The sequence below is a fragment of the Hemibagrus wyckioides genome, linkage group LG01, assembly GCF_019097595.1.
Source record: "Hemibagrus wyckioides isolate EC202008001 linkage group LG01, SWU_Hwy_1.0, whole genome shotgun sequence".
NCBI classification, from domain to species: Eukaryota; Metazoa; Chordata; class Actinopteri; order Siluriformes; family Bagridae; genus Hemibagrus; species Hemibagrus wyckioides.
Window position 1 is genome coordinate 31166051 of NC_080710.1, and position 25493 is coordinate 31191543.

General features: G+C 43.9%; 1 protein-coding gene across 7 annotated transcripts in view; it reads right to left on the minus strand.

The window, feature by feature from the left end:
• The window catches only part of kmt2ca (lysine (K)-specific methyltransferase 2Ca), a 199228-nt gene that overhangs the window by 137592 nt on the left and 36143 nt on the right, over positions 1-25493 (minus strand). For all 7 annotated transcript variants that reach the window (XM_058395324.1, XM_058395335.1, XM_058395317.1 and 4 more), the window contains exons 3-5: positions 13570-13649; positions 4018-4150; positions 760-984 (exon numbers count right to left, since the gene is read on the minus strand). In XM_058395324.1, the coding sequence (XP_058251307.1) occupies positions 760-984; positions 4018-4150; positions 13570-13649 (438 nt within the window). The remainder of the gene's footprint in view (positions 1-759; positions 985-4017; positions 4151-13569; positions 13650-25493) is intronic.

The window sequence follows — 25493 nt, forward strand, 5'->3', positions numbered from 1 at the left end:
CACACACATTCTGTCTCTCTCACTTACTCACCGTCTCTCTTTCTGTCTCACTCTCACATTCTTTGTCTCACTTACTCTCTTTCTGTCTGTCTCTCTCACTTTCAGCCTTATTCTCTTTCTGTCTCCCTCACATTCTGTCTCACTCTCTCGTTTTCTGTCTCACTGTCGACTCTATCTTTATCTGTCTCTTCCACTCTCTTTCTGTCACTCTCACTCACCGTCTTACTCTCGTTCTGTCTCACATTCTTTGTCTCACTCTCTCTCTTTTTGTCTCATTCACTGTCTTTATTTATCTCAATTTCTCCCCCTGTCTCTCTCTCTCTCCCCCCAGCACAGGCCTGGTTTTCCCGGCAGGCCAATCAGGCGCTCTTTAAACACGTCCAAACCACATCCATTACTTACACAATCAGAGGCCACTTCCCTATTCACTCTGTAGCTTACACACACACACGCACACGAGGACAATAGCAGCCCTGCTAATGAGGCAGCAATTTGGCGGTATCCGACCCCCACTTTTAAACATCAATAGTCCTTCAGAAAGTGCTGACGTTAGACGGCTCACGGAATCTCCAGGATTTCTCTCTCTAAAGGAGAAGCGAGCGACTCGGCATAATTAAAACCCGCTGCTGTGCTTTCATCTCTGAACCGCCGGCCGGACCTCACAGGAAACCCGGGCTCCTCTGGCCAAACCTCACCGCACCGCTCCGAGAATCAGAACCACACTACGGAGGATCGGGTGAACCGAACGGATCCACTCACTTCTTCAGGCCCCTCCCACGCTGGCCTGGGCTCCGGGCATTGTCGTTGTCATCGTTGAAGTCGTTGTCGTCGTCCTCGTCGTGGTAGTCGTCGTCCTTCTCCGAGCTGCCGCGCCGGTTGCGGATGTGCAGTGGGACGTAACCCGGAGTCGGGCCGAAGAGCTTCAGCTCGCCCTGACCCAATACACTCCGCTCACCACAGTAACAGAAGGCACACAGCTTTTTTCTGAGAGAGAGAGAGACAGAGAGAGACAGACAGACAGAAGGCAAGAGAGATAAAGAGAGAGACGGCGAGACAGACAGAAAGACAGACAGAGAAAGGGAGAGACAGACAGAGAGAGCAAGAGAGAGACAGAGAGAGGGAGAGAAAGATAGACAGACAGAGAGACAGTCGAAAGGCAAGAGAGAGAGGAAGAGAGAGAAATATCAGCATTAATTCTGTAATGAAACGTTAGACATTCTATACACTGTACTCCATGCACTGCACCACATCGCTGCTCGATCCTCCATTCTGATTGGTCAGAAGGCGTTCTATATGTTACCGTTGCTATGGTAACTATGTGCAAGAAGAGGGGGAACAGTAACTCAAATGTTTTCATGATGTTCTATAACACGTGACATAACTATAAATGGATAAAAAGTACGATAAAAGAAACACAGATAGAAAAATTGGTATTATTTTGGCGTTATTGGAGTATCCAAGCGCTTTTTTCACCTCCTGACCGATCAAGGCTGCAGTTTGATGAGGAAAAACTCAACCAAGCTACCTAGCATGAGCAAGCTAGGCTAAGCTAAGCTAGTCAATGCTACAGTAGCTAGGACTGGTGAGCCATTTCTATTCCATATTAGCATTAACAATCCACAGGTTTTCCCCCCTTTGGTGTACACACACTAAATTATTTTATCTCTCCGTTAAAGGAAAATAAAATAAAAAAATAAATAAATAAACGACCATGTTGGAGTGTAAAGGGTTAAATGTAGAAAGACAGATGTAACAAAATTCAATTCGTTCCAAAAGTTAGGATTCTGAAAGAAGTAAAATTCCACCCACAGGATTATAAGAAATTAAAGAGAGCGCTTCTCACACACACACACAGTTCTAAAAGTAATGCAACTTTCAGCCTGTAACTCTAAATGAAGCACGACACGCCACACACACACACACACACACACACACACACACACACACACACACACACACACACACACACACACACACACACACACACACACACACACACACACACACACACAGCCGTGTCAGTTTCCCCTCGTGGCGTTCGGCTCCTCTCGGCTCTTTAACTCCCCGCTGGCTGGATGGAAACGCTGGAACGAGCCGAGGCGGAGAGGAGGTTCTGCTCGGAAGGGATGGAGGGGGAGGAGATGAGGATGCACTCGGATAAGCGTGACAGTGAGACACACTCTCTCACACACACACACACACACACACACACACACACACACACACACAGATGCCAGAAGAGCTGCTCGTCAAACGCAAACTGACATTTAACTCGCTAGCTGCTGCGGGTACACGGGGCACACCGGGGAACGTGCACTACAGGGGGTGGGGCCAGTGGTGGTGTGGGGGTGGGGCTTGGTGGGGGATCTCTGACTGCGAATATTATTTCAATTCAAAAACAAACATTTCTAGAACTAAAATGAACAGTCATTTTATCAATTATTTCAATTTCAGCTCTCAGCTAATGAGCAGTGTGTGTGTGTGAGAGAGAGAGAGAGAGAGAGAGAGAGAGAGAGAGAGAGAATGGACAGATCCACTTTATAGCTACTTTTTAGCTACTGACTGAACAAAGTGATAAAATGGAGACTCAATGCTGAAAATGCGTCTCATATATTTTCCACTAATGCAGCTCGGCTACTGCAGCGCCGCACCAACATTCTGACCGCTCTCATATTTCTGGATTATTAGAGTCAGACTCCACTGACTTCTTTTCTCAAAACCTACTTACTCAAAATTTCGACCTCTTAAAATTTTAACTTCTCAAAAAATCTGTCTTACTGCCCAATGATTTCTTCTCAAAGTTTTAATTTATCTTGAGATTCTAAGCTATGAGTTATTTTCTAAAAAATCCTAACTTCGAGATTCTGACTCACTACCTGAATATTTTGCAATACATCTCCGAAGACGCTGCCTCAAAATCCTGACCTGTCAAAAATCTGAAAAACTACCGAAAAATTCAGACTTCACATTTTTTTAAATTAATCTTTAAATTCTAGCCTAGGGCCTATAAATTCTGACCTTTTCTCTCAAAATTCTAAGTTCTGTAAAGTCTGAGAAATTCTCAAAATTTTTGATTTATCTCTAAAGTCTGACCCATTGGTTTCAAAACCTATAATTCTGACCTTTCAAAAAAAAAATTGAAATTCTTACTTCATATCTCAAAATGATTTACATTTAAATTCTAACCTATGGCCTATAAATTCTGACATCTCAAAAATCTGTCCTTTCCTCTCAAAATTCTGACCAATACAAAAAATAAAGCCTTCTGCTGAACCGGAGTAAAGATCTCCACCACGCTGTGGACCAACAGGATCTGACCTGCACCTTGGACGTTCCACAAACTTAAATCTGACTATAAAATTCTGAAAAAAGTGTGACGTGTGATTCGCTTATTAAGAATAGATTCTAACAGTTGGTGTCAGTGTGTGTGTGTGTGTGTGTGTGTGTGTGTGTGTGTGTAGCGGAGGCATGTGGGCGGGGTGCAGGTGGAGAGGCCGAGGGGAAAAGCCTCCTCTCTCTCTCTCCGACATGTTGCTCAAGACGCTGCACAGTGGAGAGCGGACAATTGCGGCTAATTGGGAGTAGAAAGGCGAGCGTTGGGTGGGGGTGGGGGTGGTGGTTTCCTCCTCCTCTTTCCTCTGTGTACTAATGACATCAGCAGGTCGCGAGGCTGCATCGTGCCGGGTCTCACCCTCCCTCCTCTTCCCATCATCCCCCTGCTCAATTACCACTGCTGCTCACCCCCCCCCACCCCCCATTCTCACTGACCTCGGTGAACCCCTCACACACACACTCACACACACACACACACACACACACACACAGAGCTCTTTTCATCACGTGCTCTCTGCTTTGTATACACTCTCTTTTCTTTCTTTCTTTCTTTTTAACCCCCAGCAGGACAAACACATTCTCCATCCCTGCTATTCATCAAAAAAAAATCCTCTCGCTCTTCTCGGATATAAAGCCGCAGAGATGTGACTCAGCTCAGTGTGTGTGTGTGTGTTTCTCACTAACCTAGTTTTGGCTTTCCCAGCGGTCGAGGCAGACGAGCCGGCCGAGTCCTCAGACACGGAGCGCTGGAAGAGCGGCGAGAGCGTCTGAGGGAAGTCCTCCTCCTCATCCTCGTCTACGTCCAGCTCCATGGCTTCTGTTCAGAGGGAAAAGGAACATTAAACAGATTAAACTATACAATCTGTGGTACAACACCTGGGAGAATCAGGACAAACCGTGGATCTGGATTCGGTTCATTTTAAACTAGCAGGGTGTTGATAATGTAGGTGTCAGTTCTACTGGATGGAGAAGATAAAATACTGCAGAGGTTCAGAGAGGTTTTTATTTCTTTCTAGCCGCAGCAGCAGTTCACCACAACGTGTCTCAGAATTCTGATGCATTAGCCCAAAGTTGTTACAGTATCGCACAATTCTGATTTATTATCTCAAAGGTCTGGCATTATCTCAAAGTTCTGACTTATTATCTCAAAAATGTTATTTATTACCTCAAAGTTCTGGCATTATCTCAAAATTCTGATTTATTATCTAAAATATGATCCACCTTAAGGTTCTGATACCATCTTATCTCAAAATCCGTACGTTATGACAAATCGGATTTATTTCAAAGTTCTCGCATTATCTCGAAGTTCTGACACAGTCTCCAAATTTAGATTTATCATCTCAAAGTTTTTACATTATTACACAATCCTGATGTAGTGTCTCAAAATTCTGACGCTATCTCAAAATTCTGGTGCATTATCTCAAAATTTGTACATTACTGCACAATTCTAATTAATTTGACATTATCTCGAAAGTCTGACTTATTATCTTAAGGTTCTTGCACTATCGCACAATTCTGATTTATGATCTCAGAGTTCTGACATGATCTCAATCTTCTGGATTTATTATCTCAACACTCTCAAAATCCTCATGCGTTATCTCAAAATTGACCCAGTCTGAAAATGTTGATTTATCTCAAAGTTTTGACATGATCACAAAATTCTAATTTATTCTCAAAAATGTTACCCATTATCTCAGAGTTCTAACTCACACAATTCTGATTTATCGTCGCAAAGTTCTGACCCTGTCGCAAAATCCTCGTTTATTACGCAAAGAAACTGGATGCTATCACAAAGTTCTGACATTTTTCATCACAAAATTCTTCAAAATGTGGATTTCTCACTGACTGATGCTGGATTTCTTTTTCAAAGCTACAGATTTTCCCAAAATTTGAATTTCTAAAAATTCTGACTAGAGGTTTTCACTCATTATCTCAAAAAGTCTCTCCAGAGTCGAGGTTCTCAAACTTTCAACTCATTCAAAACTCATGTATGATGTCAAACGTTCCGACTTTTCTCTAAACTTGGACTTGTGCTCTACGACTCTGAGGTGTCGTCTCACACTCATGTCCTAAGATCTATACATGCTGACCGATTATCTCAAAATCCCGACTTCTTTCTGGCTCAAATCAAAACAATTCTAGTCGGAAATCCTCAAAGTTCTGAATTATTCCCTCAGACGTAACCACAACCCAGAAAAACGTTTCACGTGTCGATCTTTGAACTAGTCAGCTCCACGTAGCATGACTCCTGACCGTACGTCATTAATCGGACACGTCGCCGGGGTAAACCGAGCCCCGGTGCTGCTGCATCGTTCCCCTGCGGAGGCTTTTTATACGCCACGAGTCTCAAATCCTTCATCTGAAATCGTTGAGTTCTGACACTGAAACAAGGGGAAGTGAGATGCAAATCAATGAAATTACAGACCGCAGACAGGAAGACTCAATTATCATCCGCTCCAATGTCAATCAATCCGTCACGCAAATGAAGAGGAGAAACCGCCTGTGTGTGTGTGTGTGTGTGTGTGTGTGTGTGTGTGTGTGTGTGGGGAGCACAGATCCCATTTTCAGCTTAAATAAATCTGACATTATGATGAGGGTCAGTGTGTCACCGTACACCTGAGTGGGCAGACGAGTGCATCAGGTCACATACACACACACACACACACACACACACACACACACCCCAACCTGTCAAACCACAGTGTGATCTCATTTCACAAAATGTGTTAGAATCACACAGAGAAGTTCCCGAAACCGGACTGGAGTGGGTGAACGTGTCAGAAAATAATTATAAATAAAATAAAAGTTTTTTAAAAAAGTGAATTCTGTAAAACATGTTAAAGTTCTGTGTTATACAAAGTTGGATTTTTTTTTTTTTATCCTAAAGAAGTACATGGAGCAAAATAACTATCAAGCTATTAAAACATGTTGATCAACTATAAAGAAAATAAATAAATTTACAAAATTATTTTAGTCATTTTTAGTAACAATTTTTAGTGAAAGCATTTGTAAAATGAATGAGCGTTGGAGAATTAGGGTTGAATGAGATTTATATTTTAAAAAATATAGATTTGTTTACCTACAAAATCTATTTTTATAAAAAAGAATTTAAAAAATTTAAATAAAAAAAAAATTAAAATAAACCATAGCCTATATTTATGTGGAGTTTGATCATATATAATGTTAAATGTTATTTATTTAATTTGAATGTAAAAAATAAATAAATAAATAAAAAATACAAAGAAGATTTCTGGCTACTAATTTTCTTCTTATATAATTAAAATCAATTGCATTTTAGAAATTGCCAATAAAAATGAAGCATAATTTTTTTTAATTAAAAAGTATTAACTAGATATAAATGCTGAAGTTACAAAAACTGCTCGATGAAATGATCTGGTTCTACTCAGAAACAGATCAAGTTTATTAAAAAAAAAAAAAAAAACTAGACTAAAAAAAAAAAATTCACAATTTTATTTGTAAATCATTTCAAACTGTAAAAAAAATGAAGAGTATTTTTCCTGGAGTGTTACATGCTCCTTCACTTTGTAAAAATATGATATAATATTTAGATTTATCTAAAAGGTGCTTATTACTGAATTTATTTAGCTTTAGAATATTTTTCAGCGTTAAATGGTTGTATCTCTGTGCAGCAGTTGGTCATTAAAGCCATCATATATATATATATATATATATATATATATATATCTTTTTGAGCAGATTCCTCATGGATCAGATCAGGATAATGATTATTAAAGTAATAAAATTCCTCAGTGATTTTTGAGGTCTTTGATGTGGTATATTTCCTAAGAAAAACAGCCTCAGAATGCTTAAACTGACCAGTCGTTAGCATAAAGGGTTAAAAAAAATGTAAAAATTCCCCACGTTGTTTTTCCGAACACAGAGCAGCTTGGCCGCAGTGACCTTTGGATCAGCCTCGGGAGGGGTGATGAAAGCCGAGTCTCTCGAGGCAGATTTGCCCATCCAGTGCTTGTTAAACGCCGTGTGAAAAGGTACAGGTCTTGTTTTTGTTTTGGTTTTGGTTTTTTAGAGAGCAGAGGTGTCAGAGGTGTGACACAGAGCCGCGGCGTCCGGTCCGCTACGGTGCGGCGACGTAGGGCCCGTCACGGGTCTCGCGGCTTAATGACGCACGCCTCTGCTTTTAATTAAAGAAGAAAAAAAAATCATCATTACTTCACTACAGGTAAGCTTTGCTCCTGGTTGCCACGGTAACACGCACGGGTGACGGTAAACTTTATTAACCTGAGGTTAATTACACTAACTAACGTGATCACATCACACTGCACCACACAACACACATTACCCAGCATGCACCTGTCAGAAATACAGATTAAAAGGACAACTGCTTTTATATATTTATTTTTCTACTTATTTATATATTTATTTATATATTTATTTTTCTATTTGTTTTTTTTTAATTTATTTTTCTATTTATTTACTTATTTATTTTCATTATAAACAGTTTTAGGGCTTCAGAAGAAGAGTTTCTAGTCTAGATGTAAAGACTGAATGTTGATCATTTTATAGACACCCCCGACACTAACAGACTCCGCCCACAATCCAGGGAGGAAACATCGTCGAGAACATCCTCCATCTATATAAACAGACGGAGATAAAACTTTCAAGCAGCCGAACTACCGACTCGTCCTCTCGGGACCCAGGAAGTCAGAATTATGACCTCAGGTCACTTCAGCTTCTTTCTGTAACTCTACTTGTAGAAAATAACTGAAAATTCGCCGTTAAATGCAGAGGTGTTCTCGCTGACACGCCCCCAAACTCAGAAACCTTAGAGCTTTCCCAAATTCCCACTCGTAATTACGAGTTTGTGCTGGCGTTTAACTCCTTCGATATATTTCCCACATGACTCACAACAGTAGCTCCCGGGGGCGGAGCTTTGTGTTTTCAGGGGCGGGTTCAAGGAGTCATTACTGAAATCTGATTCCTCCCCTAATTTTCATTAACTTTTTTTGTGGTAAAAATCTACGACAAATCTAACGTAACACACTAAACATCATCTGTTAGGAAACACGTACACTCACGTGAAGGGCTTCACATCACTCTGATTCACTCACACACACACTTATTACACACACACTCACTTATTACACACACTCACACACACACACTCACTTATTACACACACACTCACTTATTACACACACTCACACACACACTTATTACACACACTCACACACTCACTTATTACACACACTCACACACACACTTATTACACACACTCACACACTCACTTATTACACACACTCACACACACACTTATTACACACACTCACACACTCACTTATTACACACACACTCACTTATTACACACACTCACACACACACTTATTACACACACTCACACACTCACTTATTACACACACTCACACACACACTTATTACACACACTCACACACTCACTTATTACACACACACTCACTTATTACACACACACTCACTTATTACACACACACTCACTTATTACACACACACTCACTTATTACACACACACTCACACACACTCACTTATTACACACACAGTCACTTATTACACACACAGTCACTTATTACACACACACTCACTTATTACACACACACTCACTTATTACACACACACTCACACACACTCACTTATTACACACACACTCACTTATTACACACACTCACACACACACTTATTACACACACTCACACACACACTTATTACACACACACTCACTTATTACACACACACTTATTACACACACACACACACACTCACTTATTACACACACACACTTATTACACACACACACACACACTCACTTATTACACACACTCACACACTCACTTATTACACACACACTCACTTATTACACACACACTCACTTATTACACACACACTCACTTATTACACACACTCACACACACACACACTTATTACACACACTCACTCACTTATTACACACACACACTTATTACACACACTCACTTATTACACACTCACTTATTACACACACTCACTCACTTATTACACACACTCACTTATTACACACACTTATTTCATACACACACTCACTACACACACACTCACTTATTACACACACACACTTGTTACACACACACTCAATTGTTACACACACACACACACACACACTCACTTGTTACACACACACACTTATTACACACACACACTCAGTTGTTACACACACACACTCAGTTGTTACACACACACACTCAGTTGTTACACACACACACACACACACACTCACTTATTACACACACACACACACACACCTGTTACACACACACAATTGTTACACACACACACACACACACACACACTTGTTACACACACACTTACACACACACTCACTTATTACACACACACACACACACTTACACACACACTCACTTATTACACACACACACACACTCACTTATTACACACACACACTCACTGTTACATACTCACTTGTTACACACACACACACACACACACTCACTTGTTACACACACACACACTCACTTATTACACACACACTCACTTGTTACAAACACACACTTATTACACACACACTCACTTGTTACACACACTCACACACACACTCACACACACACTCACTTGTTACACACACACACTCACACACACACACTCACTCACTTGTTACACACACACACACACTCACTTGTTACACACACTCACTTGTTACACACACTCACTTATTACACACACACACACACTTACACACTCTCACTTATTACACACACACTTATTACACACACACATTACACACACACACTTATTACACACACACATTACACACACACACTTATTACACACACACATTACACACACACACTTATTACACACACACATTACACACACACACTTATTACACACACACACACTTGTTACACACACACACTTATTACACACACACACACACTTATTACACACACACTTATTACACACACGCGCACACTTATTACACACACTCACACACTAAACACACACACTTATTTCACACACACTATTATTACACAAAGACTCACACTCGCAAAGACACACTCGCAAAGACTCACACTCGCAAAGACTCACACTCTCGCAAAGACTCACACTCTCGCAAAGACTCACACTCGCAAAGACACACTCGCAAAGACTCACACCTTTGCAACCACTCGCAAAGCATCTCATGATTCCAGAAAAAAAATACCTGAACATTTTATCATATTTTTTTTTATTATTCTGATAACCATCGAGTTTCAGTGCCGGCTCTGCTACCTGACTCAGAGTGAGTGAGTAAATAAATAAATAAATAAATAAATAAGCCTGAAAGGAGTTGTTTGGAGTCAGTGACCCGAGCGTGATTGGCAGTCACTCATCGGAGGCGGAGGATTTTCTTTTCCTCCCCCTTCAGCTGCGGTGTAGAGAAGAGGAGAAAACCTCGGTGTGGTTGTGTGAGAGAGCTCTGAAGCTCTCAAGTGTGTGAGATACATCTTTATCGTCTCTACACAAAACACGGATATCCGCATGTGTCCCTGCAGCGGAGAGACACGAGGAACCGCGCGAGAGCTTCAGGACGACTCGGAGACAAGAAAAATAAATTACATTTCTATTGAGCCCCAAAAAATCCACGTGACGTTCGATCCTTCTCGGAAAATCCCAGAAACGGAATCCAGAGTGTAGTTAACAACCGGGACGTTAACCTTCATCTACAGCTGCTGTTCTTAGGAGAGAAACAAATACATAAATAAATAAAAGGAAAAGAATAAAAACTGGGCGAAAGACGTCACTAAAGGCGTAAGAAGAGAAGATGCTGCGATGGCCTCGCTAACGTCGATGATGTCATCAACATCGCAAAAGAGATCCGAAAGCCTGAAGCTCAGATGATGAGGCCTCGAGGATGAAAATCCATCCCAGGATTTCACAAAAACAGTCTGAGAAACATGCACACGGAGAGAGAGAGAGAGAGAGAGAGAGAGAGAGAGAGCTGTAGTATGGAACGCTGCCCAAAATAAATAAATAAATAAATAAAATCTCTCCGTGACCCATTTTTTTTTTTTTGCACTGAGATGGTCGTCCTCGAGGCCTCACTCATATACATGCGCGCACACACACACGCGTACACACACACGCGTACACACACACACGCGTACACACACACACGCGTACACACGCGCGCGCATACACATAGAACACGCGCGCGCACGCGTGTACGCGTGTACGCGCGTGAGTGTGTACGCGTGTGCGCGCGCGTGTGTGTGCGCGCATGTATATGAGTACACGAGTCTGGAAATCTTATTCATTATCATATTTGTTATTTTAACCCCTATTTTTTGAAAGAATTTTTTAAATAGATTTTTGGTGTGTGTGTGTGTTTTTTTTATTTTAATCACCATGGAAACCCGCACATGCTCAGTACGGACTTTAGCACACTGTGACTGCACTGTGACTCACTGATACGAGGATATAATATCGACATCATGATAAAGGACGTCTAGAAGGATATCATGCTAATTTTTTATTAATTTTTTATTCATTTTATTTTAAAAACAAACTGGCTGAAAGGAACTGATTTGTACTGAATTGTTAGTCAAATATATCATTTAAAATAAATAAATAAATAAACAAACAAACAATTTTTAAATCATTTTTGAAATTCTTTTAAAAAATTCTCTTTCATTTTAATTTCCCTGGACATTTTGTTTTGAAATTTTTAAGCCGCTATTTTTTCTGCTTTATTTCAGAGAAGACCACAGGATACTTTTCCTACACAGACGAGGATATCCAGCAAGCAAAACTCCGCCCCTTTCACTAGGCATAGCCACGCCCCTTTCTCATCCTGCACAGCTACATACATTCATCAAATGTAAACGTTAAATAGCTACATGTTTTTCCACCCCCGGGGCGAGGGTGCTGTTACCATGGTAACGGGGTATACTTTAGTTTCCTCGAGTGACATGAAAGCGGAATTTTTAGGATTCAGAACTTTTTATCTCGGATTCCGTCTCACACAGCTCACGTTATTCTTTAGCACGTCGCTGCAGCAGCGCTCCATGACGCCGGCTTTCTCGCGCCAGTGTTTTGCGCTTAAAACGTGGCGTACGCGTGCATTCGGGACCTGAGACGGAGGTGCGGTAACGTGCGAGAGCGCCACGTGTGAGAGAGCGACCGCAAGGTTAAAAGCTTTCAGAAAGTATTAGTCATTACTCGTCTTCACGCCGACACCTCGGACCGAGAGCTGCAGAAATCCCCCACTCCTTTCAGCCTCGGGTTTTCCATTTAGTGCTCTATGAATTCTTCAAAGGCTCCAAACCCTCAGATCTCAAGACTCTCTTTCACTCCCGCTCTCTCTCTCTCTCGCTCTCTCACTCCCGCTCTCTCGCTCTCTCACTCCCGCTCTCTCTCTCTCTCACTCCCGCTCTCTCTCTCTCTCTCACTCCCGCTCTCTCTCTCACTCCCGCTCTCTCTCTCTCTCTCTCTCTCTCTCTCGCTCGCTCTCTCTCTCTCTCTCTCCCGCTCTCTCTCTCTCTCTCTCTCCCGCTCTCTCTCTCTCTCTCTCTCCCGCTCTCTCTCTCTCTCTCTCTCTCTCTCTCCCGCTCTCTCTCTCGCTCTCTCTCTCTCTCTCTCTCTCCCTCTCGCTCGCTCTCTCTCTCCCTCCCGCTCGCTCTCTCTCTCTCTCTCTCTCTCTCTCTTTCACTCCCGCTCGCTCTCTCTCTCTTTCACTCCCGCTCGCTCTCTCTTTCACTCCCTCTCTCTCTCTCTTTCACTCCCTCTCTCTCTCGCTTTCTTTCACTCCCGCTCTCTCTCGCTTTCTTTCACTCCCGCTCTCTCTCGCTCTTTCACTCCCTCTCTCTCTCGCTCTTTCACTCCCTCTATCTCTCGCTCTTTCACTCCCGCTCTCTCTCTGTCTTTCACTCCCTCTATCTCTCGCTCTTTCACTCCCGCTCTCTCTCTGTCTCTCTCTTCTCGCTATCTCTCTGCCTCTCTCTGTCTCTCTCCCTCTCCTCGTTGTCTCTCTCTCTCTGTCTTTGTCTCTCTCTCCTCACGCTCTCGCTCTTTCCGTCTCTCACTCTCTCATCTCTCTCTGTCTCTCTTTCCTTGCTCTCTTCTCGCTCCATCTATCTATGTTTCTCCTCACTCTCTTGCTCTTTCCATCTCTCTCTCACACACGCACACGTTCTCTCTCTCTCTCTCTCTGCCTGACAGACTGCTGACAAAAACTCGTTTCCTCTCACCCGTCTCTGGCGGCAGCGTGGCGTCCGTGGCGTCCATGCTGTCCTCATCATCAGCCTGAGCTCTGCCTCGACTCCGAGACCTGCGACGCAAGAGCGAGACACAACGACAAACAATTACACAACAATCACAGCAACGTTTAAGCTAACAGTTTACTCGCTGGATTCTGATTGGTCAGGAGGTGTGCGGATTCGTTTTCCAGTACGAACACAGGAAGCTTTTACTGAGGAGACATTTATAGAAGGAGTCTCCAGTTCCAGCGCAGAGGCGGAGCTAGAGCTTTAACTTTCTTTGTGGTTTCTCTTAACATGACCAGCTTTGTTTGTTTGTTTGTGTATCTATGCGAGAGAAAAAACACAACACATTATTACCATTCTTTTAATTATTGAAAAAAGGAAACACCACATTTTATCCGTTTATAGTTACTTCTAGAACAGAGGCAGGCGATGATCAGTCTCTCTTTTTGTTCTTTTTATGGAAGTTAATAAGGTAAAAAGGTGCTTTTTGTTACGAGTCGAACTGTAAATAAATAAAAATAACCCTGGAGTACCAGTCAGGATGAGTTACAGAATCTGCTTTGAGAACTGATGTACTGAGGAATCATATAAAAGAATCATGTAAAAGAATCAAGCAAAGCCATTGCTCTGAAGATTCATGAAAAGGAATCACGTACAAGAATCATGTACAAGAGTCATGTAAAAGAATCGCCTACAACTATCGTGTACAAGAATCATGTAAGAGAATCTGGTAGAAGAATCACCTCGAAGAATCGTGCAAAATAACTTAAAATGATTTGTGTACAAGATTCATGTACAAAAACCATGCAAAAGAATCATGTAAAAAAAGAATAATGTAAAAAAAAAAAAAAGAATCATGTGGCAGAAAAAGAATCATGCAAAAGAATCATGTGGAAAAAAAAATCATATAAAGAATCATGAAAAAGAATCATAAAGAAATGTGGAAAAAAGAATAATAAAGAATCATATAAAAAGAATCATGCAAAAGAATCATAAAAAAGAAATGTGGAAAAAAGAATAATAAAGAATCATATAAAAAGAATCATGCAAAAGAATTACGTGGCAGAAAAAGAATCATGTGAAAGAATCATTTGGGGGGGAATCATGCAAAAAAAAAAGAATCATGTAAAAAAAAGAATCATGTGGGGGGAATCATGCAAAAAAAGAATCATGTGGGGGGGGGATCATGTGGAAAAAAAGAATCATGCAAAAGAATAGTGTAAAAAACAATCATGTGGAGGAAAAAGAATCAAATGAAAGAATTATGTAAACAAACAAAAAAAAGAACAGAATCGTGCAAAAGAATCACGTGCGAAAGAATGATCAGCTGCGTGGTGAGCGTGGTTTGTACAGTTCGAAGCGTAAACGCGCGCCACGGCAGATTTGCATGCATTTGCGTAAACAAACGTAGGACTCTAACGCATGTCCCCCGACCCCCCACAAGATGTTCTGTTTATAAAGCAGTGTGTCGATTGTGGAGAATCCAGCTGTGGAGGATTTTAAAACGTGTGTAAAGTATAAACATCAGGACTTTAACTTGTTTTTCGGGGGAATTAAGCAGGCAGGTGCAGCTGATGTTAGATCCCTGTTATTACCCTGAGATAGCCTTTACACACACACATATACACACACACACACACACACACACACACACACACACACACACACAGAGAGAGAGAGAGCTTAGCCTTGTGAGCCGTGTGTGTACGTGTGAGAGAGAGAGAGAGCGCGAGAGAGAGCACTCGCACCCCCCTCCCCCCATCCGCTTTTAGTCAAGCAGCCAATGGAGACTCGCGGTGGCCTGCAGCGAGCGCTCAGCTGCTCGTCGCCATGGTTACACTCTCGAACTTCGTACAACAGACGCCGGGGCCGGCGCTGCAGTGAAAGCGCATTCAAACAGGAAAAATGAAGCCGATGAGCTGCTCAGAAGGAAGCCGTAGCCCTCGGAAACTGCTTCTGAAAACGTCCTCGACGCCAAACCACGTGTCAGAGGCGACACGCCGTGAACGTCAACCGCTCCTGATCATAAAAGCATGAATATGTTTACGTTAAATATAAATAAATAAATAAAATATGTGGTGTGTGTTAGTCATGAATATTTAAAGTTGTAGTTCTGACCTATGGCTTTTTTTATTTTATTTAATTCATTATAAATTTATTTTTTAAATTAAAAAAAATATATTTTAAAAAAATTTTATTCATAATATAAATCTCTAATATAATTAAATAAATATAATTTTAGTATGAACAAAAAAAATATTATACCTATATTATTTTACACTACATATTAGTACATAATTATTTTATATTACTCTAAATTCATTACTAATTTTTTTTTGTATTTTTAAAATTTAATTAATAATAATAACAATATTTCCTTTTTTATTTTAGTATGAACAAAAAATAATTTTATACCTATATCATTTTATGCATGTAGAACATATAATTATTTTATAATATTGTTCTATTTTATTTTATTGAATATTTTACGAGATCACGTTGTGCTGAATCAGCATCAAACATTTAAAAAAAAAAAAAAAATTCATGTAAATGTCCAGCAGCACAAAAACATCTCTCTAACAAGATCTTATTCAAAAATATCATAAACTTTCAAAAAGAATCTTTTCTAAAAAATAATAATAATAAATAAATAAAATTCTTGATTTTTTAAATTTAATTATTTTTAATAAAAAATTTAACAAAAAAAATCTTTAGATTTGGAATAAAAGTAATGTTTATTCAGGACACAGTGGATTTGTTGCTATGTGTAATATGTCAACTTTTCTACAGATTTTATTTTCGTTATTTAATAAAGATCTTGGTAAAAAAAATATAATAAATTAATTAAATTAATTAATTAATTATAAATAAATAAATCATTTTCTAGACTTTAAAAAATATATGTAAAGCTAAAAATGTAACCAACTGTTGACAATTTTTTATTTGTTAGATAAATATTAATTATATGTTAAATAAACATTCTTTTAATTTTCTGTCCATTTCATTTTATTTATTTAATGTATGTATCTTATTTTTTATTTTATTTTAAACCTTGTTTTTTTTGATGTTCTACCAAACAGGAAGTGAAGCGTGGAAGATTGACACGTACTTCCTTCCTCTCCTCGGGTTACGAGGGGTATCCTTCTGCCACACCTTGTAGACTTCTTTACCAAATAAATAAATAAACAAACAAATAAACAAATGTTTACAGATTGAGCTAAATAGTGCGTACCGTAGATTTGTCAAAAAAGTACGTAAAAAAAAATGTGTCAAAAAAACGTCCAAGGAGCTACACACTCGGATCGGATCGGCGTATCATTGTTGCTAGGCAACAGGAAGTATAGACCCTGCCCATTAACCTGGTAATGAACTGAGCCAGCTAGCACACAGGCTTTATAAAGATCATGTGAAGAAAACGTGACGACAGAAATAAGACGTGAGGAAGTTCTACACAGTGACGCTCTCGCCGAAACGCCGCTCATCACGCAGCCTGTGTGTTCGGTGTGTGCCCCGGTGCATGATGGGTAGGCGGGATCAGATGACCAGTGTAGGGTTTCTGGCAGGAGACGGATGGTGAGCTGATCAATGACCTACAGCATGGACAATGCAGAGCAGTCTAATGAACCTGGAGCGGGTTTAATACGAGTCGACTTCACCACCACCATCACACTCCTCCTCCTCCACCTCCTCCTCCTCCTCCCCCTCCCCCTCCCGAGGCCAGCCAACAGCACAGCGAGCGTTTAGCCTCTGAGTTCAGAGTGAAACCTTAATAACTCTGCTGTGTGGAGAGAGACTCTGACACCTAAACCTTCACACAGAGGATGAGCAAAAACCCAGGAACACACACACACACTACACAACAAATACACACACACACACACTGCTGTGCACACACAGCTGCACACACTACACATACACACAGCAGCAGCGTGTACACACTACACATACACACCCAGCAAACACACTAGACACCACACACACACTGCTGCACACACTACACATGCACACAAAAATACTCACACTACACACACACACACTGCTGCACACACTACACATGCACACAAAAATACTCACACTACACATGCACACAAAACAAATACACACTGCACACACACAGCTGCACACACTACACACACTACAACACACACACACACTATACACAGAACTACAGTGTATTAAATTCACACAAATGAAGTGAATTTATTTGAGCTACTTTATTATATTTGTTTAATCCTTTTCCATTAAGAAACGCCAGCTGTATTCTAACTCCACACACTGCTCCACATCATCATCTACATCATCGTCTACATCCCCAGAGCTGAAACTGGAGACTCCTTCCACAAACACTCCATACAGACATCTCCACTACAAAGCAGGACAAGTGACCGCATGGTGAAGAGTCAGGTCTAACTATCATCAGTTTCACACCAGAGAGAGAGAGAGAGAGAGAGAGAGAGAGAGAAAGGGGGAGAGGGAGAGTGTGAGTCAGACAGAGAGTGAGAGAGATGGAGGGAGAGATGGATGGATGGATGGATGGATGGAGAGAGATGAATAGCTAGCTAGCCAGATAGATAGAGACAGACACAGAGAGACAGATAGAAAGAGGTAAACAGATAGGCAGAGAGAGAGAGAGAGAGAGAGAGAGAGACAGACAAACAGGCAGACAGAGACAAATGAAGTGATAGATAGATAGATAGATAGATAGATAGATAGATAGATAGATAGATAGATAGATACACTACTCACAAAAAGTTAAGGATATTCGACTTTCAGGTAAATTTCAGGATGCACCTAAAATGCACTATAACCTTTCCAGGTGAACTTAATTTGACCTTCTCTACACTTCTGAATGCACATGTCCAACTGTTCAGTGTTTCAGTACTTTTTGCAGAACTTGCTGTTCTCTGCAAACTGGTGTTTGATCCATGAATCCACCAATAAATTTTCTGGTTCAATTAGAATTGGTATTTAAACAGTCCTCTTCATCATGCTGTTCACATTTTGACATCATGAGACCAAGACCACACCTAACAATTGATCAACAGAACCTCGCCATTGCGAGGCTTCAAACAGGATGTTCTCAGAGGGAAGTGGCCACTGAGCTTAGAGTGTCACAGAGTGTCATCAGCAGGTTGCGAAAGAGATACAGAGAGACTGGAAGAGTCACAGAAAGGCATAGAAGTGGACGTCCTTTGGCCACATCCCACATTGATGACCCCTTCATTCTGAACAGTACCCTGCGGAACCGGATGATGAATGCCACTCAACTCAAGTGTCCTGTCAGACTATTTGAAACCGTTTACATCAGCGTGGTCTGCGTGCTAGACGACCTGCAAGGGTACCTGACCACACCACAAGGCACAGGCGTCGGGCCAGGGAGCATTTACGCTGGACGAGGGACCAGTGGGCCTTGGTCAACTCCCAGGTGTGTCTACTCAATACAGAACTGCCCTACATCTTGTGAATGGTACAGTGACAAGCCAATACTACCTGAATAACATCATTAATCCAGTCATTGTGCCCCTGCATGAACAACACAGGCCTAATTTCATCTTCATTGGACGACAATGCTCCAGCTCATCGAGGTCGCATCATTAGGGAACGGCTGCTGGAGGCTGGGGTACCTCAAATGGAGTGGCCTGCACTTTCTCCAGACCTGAAGCCCAAAACCTCTGGGATCAGCCGAGTCGCCGTGTAGAGGCTCATAACCCTGCAGCCCAGAACCTCAATGACCAGAGGGCCGCCCTTCAAGAAGAGTGGAATGCCATGCCTCAGTAGACAATAAGTCGACTCGTGAACAGCAGGAGACGTCGTTGTCAAGCTGTAATTGATGGTCAAGGGCACATGATAAATTATTGAGATTTTTTGTTGTGGTATACCCACCACTGTTGTTGGCTTTTGTTTCAATAAATTGTTTGAGATGAGGAAATCACCACTGCAGCTTCTACTTAAATGCCCTACTTTCATGATATAATATCACTGTAGTGTGAACATTTTACATCTTCCATAAATTTCACCCAAAAGCCAAATATCCTTAACTTTTTGTGAGTAGTATAGATAGATAGATAGATAGATAGATAGATAGATAGAAACAGACGCCCTGGTGATGTTGAGAACACAGACACAGTGAGAAGCCCAGTCTCTGTGTGATTCTCCTCCACAGTTCTGCTCCTCGTGTCCTAAATGAGTTTCTCTATGCAGCTGAATGTCAGAAGGTAAGAGCGTGAACAGAGTGATGGAATTTGGGGTAATGAGTAACCCCGGGGGTAATAAACAATCGAACGGGGCTCAGGGGACAGAGGGTCAGGACAGACGCTCCCACAGGGAGGGAGAGAGAGAGAGAGAGATGGAGGGAGGGAGGGATAGAGGGAACGAGCTAGCAAAGATTTTTCTCTATACAACATAGAAAACAAGAGCATGAGCATAAAAAATAAATAATAAATAAATAAATAAATAAATAAATAAATAAAGGTTGAAATGTTCCAGTGTTCCCAGTCAAGCTTCAACGCGAGACTGGTGTTTGTGGAAAGACGAGTTTAATAAGATCACAAACAAAAGGACAGAAGGCTTCCAAAAAAGCGAGAGCTTTCGTGCCTTTTTCCCGTAACAACTTTGCCCTGTGATCGTAGCATGGTGAGAGAGTTGGCAAGAAGGAGAAGAGAGAGGGAGAGAGAGAGAGAGAGTGTGTATGGGGTGAGAGAGAGAGACAGACAGAGAGAAAGAAAGACAGAGAGAGAGACAGAAAGAGACAGAGAGAGACAGAAAGTGAGTGAGTGAGTGAGAGAGAGAGAGACAGAGAGAGTGTGTATGTGTGTGGGGAGAAAGAGAGAGAGAGAGAGAGAGAGAGAGAGAGCTTACAGCGCAAGTAGTTCCAGCAGGATGGGCGGAGAGTAAAACCCGGGCTGGAGCGAGTGGCTGAGACGTGACACACCCCCTTCACAACCAGCCGGCCATCTCCCATCATGCTCTTTAACTGTTTCCTGACCACAGAGCAGCGCTCACACACTCCACCTCTCACACACAACCTCGGGGAGGATCTGCTCACAGTGAACACAGTGCTCAGGAGCCATTTAGCTCATGCTCATCATCATCATCATCATCATCATCATCAGTCCCTGAACTCATTCTCTCTCTCACTGAACTTTGGATTCTGATTGGTCAGATGATGTTCATTCATGCACTAGCATTTCTATAGCAACCGCTCATCTACGTGGTGACGTTTAGATCATTTAGCTCATTGTCATCATCATCATCATCATCATCTCCTCCGTTCCCTGCGCTCGCGCTCTCTCTCTATCCATCTGTATCCATTTCTGTATCTCTCCCTCTATATCTATATGTATGCACCTATCTATAGATAGATAGATCTTCCCTGCTGTTATCATGTTGAGTGTGTGTGTGAGTGTGTGTGTGTGTGTGTGTGTGTGTGTGTGTGTGTGTGAGAGAGTGTGTGTGTGAGTGAGAGAGAGTCAACGGGAGTAAAGAGGCCTTCATAACAGACCCCAGGTGAAGGATCTGGAGAGAGACAGATATACATCACAGCTCAAGGCAGCCTATAAAACACACACACGCACGAACACACACACGCACGAACACACACACGCACGAACACACACACGCACGAACATGTGCACGAACACACACACACACGAACATGTGCACGAACACACACACACGAACATGTGCACGAACACACACACGCACGAACACACACACGCACGAACACACACACACACGAACATGTGCACGAACACACACACACGAACATGTGAACGAACACACACGCGCACGAACATGTGCACGAACACACACACGCACGAACACACACACGCACGAACACACACGCGCACGAATACGCGCACGAACACACGCACGAACACACACACGCGCACGAATACGCGCACGAACACACACGCGCACGAATACGCGCACGAACACACACGCGCACGAACACACACACGCACGAACACACACACGCACGAACACACACACACACGAACATGTGCACGAACACACACACACGAACATGTGAACGAACACACACGCGCACGAACATGTGCACGAACACACACGCGCACGAACACACACACGCACGAACACACACGCGCACGAATACGCGCACGAACACACGCACGAACACACACACGCGCACGAATACGCGCACGAACACACACGCGCACGAATACGCGCACGAACACACACGCGCACGAACACACACACGCACGAACACACACACGCACGAACACACACACGCACGAACACACACACGCACGAACACACACACGCACGAACACACACACGCACGAACACACACACGCACGCGCACGAACATGTGCACGAACACACACGCGCACGAACATGTGCACGAACACACACACGCACGAACACACACGCGCACGAACATGTGCACGAACACACACACGCACGAACACACACACGCACGAACATGTGCACGAACACACACACGCACGAACACACACACGCACGAACACACACACGCACGAACACACACACGCACGAACACACGCACGAACACACACACGCACGAACACACGCACGAACACACGCACGCGCACGAATACGCGCACGAACACACACACACGCACGAACACACACACGAACACACAAGCACGAACACGTGCACGAACACACACGCACGAACATGTGCACGAACACACACACACACACACGAACATGTGCACGAACACACACACATGAACACACACACACACGAACAATTGCACGAACACACACGCACGAACACACACACGCACGAACACACACGCACGAACACACACGCACGAACACACACACGCACGAACACACACACGCACGAACACACACGCGCACGAACACACACGCACGAACACACACACGCACGAACACACACACGCACGAACACACACACGAACATGTGCACGAACACACACACGCACGAACACACACACGCACGAACACACACACGCACGAACACACACACGCACGAACACACACACGCACGAACATGTGCACGAACACACACACGCACGAACATGTGCACGAACACACACACGCACGAACACACACACGCACGAACACACACACGCACGCACGAACACACACACGCACGAACACACACACACGAACATGTGCACGAACACACACGCACGAACATGTGCACGAACACACACGCACGAACATGTGCACGAACACACACACACACACGAACATGTGCACGAACACACACACACGAACACACACACACGCACGAACACACACACACACGAACAATTGCACGAACACACACGCACGAACACACACACGCACGAACACACACACGCACGAACACACACACACACGAACATGTGCACGAACACACACACACACGAACATGTGCACGAACACACACACGAACATGTGCACGAACACACACGCACGAACACACACACACGAACATGTGCACGAACACACACACGCACGAACACACACGAACATGTTCACGAACACACACACACGCACGAACACACACACACGAACATGTGCACGAACACACACACGCACGAACACACACGCGCACGAACACACGCACGAACACACACGCGCACGAACACACGCACGAACACACACACGCGCACGAATACGCGCACGAACACACACGCGCACGAACACACACGCACGAACACACACACGCACGAACACACACACGCACGCACGCGCACGAACATGCGCACGAACACACACGCGCACGAACATGTGCACGAACACACACACGCACGAACACACACACGCACGAACACACACACGCTCGAACACACACACGCTCGAACACACACACGCACGAACACACACACGCACGAACATGTGCACGAACACACACACGCACGAACACACACACGCACGAACACACACACGCACGAACACACACACGCACGAACATGTGCACGAACACACATGCACGAACACACGCACGAACACACGCACGCGCACGAATACGCGCACGAACACACACGCGCACGAACACACACACGCGCACGAACACACACACACACGAACATGTGCACGAACACACACACACACGAACATGTGCACGAACACACGCACGAACACACACGCACGAACACACACACGCACGAACACACACACGAACATGTTCACGAACACACACACAAGCACGAACACACACACACGAACATGTGCACGAACACGCACACGAACATGTGCACGAACACACACGCACGAACATGTGCACGAACACACACGCACGAACATGTGCACGAACACACACGCACGAACACACACGCGCACGAACATGTGCACGAACACACGCGCACGAACACACGCACGAACACACACACGCGCACGAATACGCGCACGAACACACACGCGCACGAACACACACGCACGAACACACACACGCACGAACACACACACGCACGAACACACACACGCACGCACGCGCACGAACATGCGCACGAACACACACGCGCACGAACATGTGCACGAACACACACACGCACGAACACACACACGCACGAACACACACACGCTCGAACACACACACGCTCGAACACACACACACGCTCGAACACACACACGCACGAACATGTGCACGAACACACACACGCACGAACACACACACGCACGAACACACACACGCACGAACACACACACGCACGAACATGTGCACGAACACACACGCACGAACACACACACGAACACACACACGCGCACGAATACGCGCACGAACACACACGCGCACGAACACACACGCACGAACACACACACGCACGCGCACGAACATGCGCACGAACACACACGCGCACGAACATGTGCACGAACACACACACGCACGAACACACACACGCACGAACACACACACACGAACATGTGCACAAACACACACGCACGAACACACACACACGCACGAACACACACACGAACATGTGCACGAACACACACACACACGAACATGTGCACGAACACACACACGCACGAACACACACACGCACGAACACACACACGAACATGTGCACGAACACACACACGCACGAACACACACACGCACGAACATGTGCACGAACACACACACGCACGAACACACACGCGCACGAACACACGCACGAACACACACACGCACGAACACACACACGCACGAACATGTGCACGAACACACACACGCACGAACATGTGCACGAACACACACACGCACGAACACACACACGCACGAACATGTGCACGAACACACACACGCACGAACACACACACACGCACGAACATGTGCACGAACACACACACACGAACATGTGCACGAACACACGCACGAACACACAAACACGAACATGTGCACGAACACACACACGCACACACACACGAACATGTGCACGAACACACACGCACGAACACACACACGCACGAACATGTGCACGAACACACACACGCACGAACACACACGCGCACGAACACACGCACGAACACACACGCGCACGAACACACGCACGAACACACACACGCGCACGAATACGCGCACGAACACACACGCGCACGAACACACACGCACGAACACACACACGCACGAACACACACACGCACGAACACACACACGCACGCACGCGCACGAACATGCGCACGAACACACACGCGCACGAACATGTGCACGAACACACACACGCACGAACACACACACGCACGAACACACACACGCTCGAACACACACACGCACGAACACACACACGCACGAACATGTGCACGAACACACACACGCACGAACACACACACGCACGAACACACACACGCACGAACACACACACGCACGAACATGTGCACGAACACACACGCACGAACACACGCACGAACACACACACGCGCACGAATACGCGCACGAACACACACGCGCACGAACACACACGCACGAACACACACACGCACGCGCA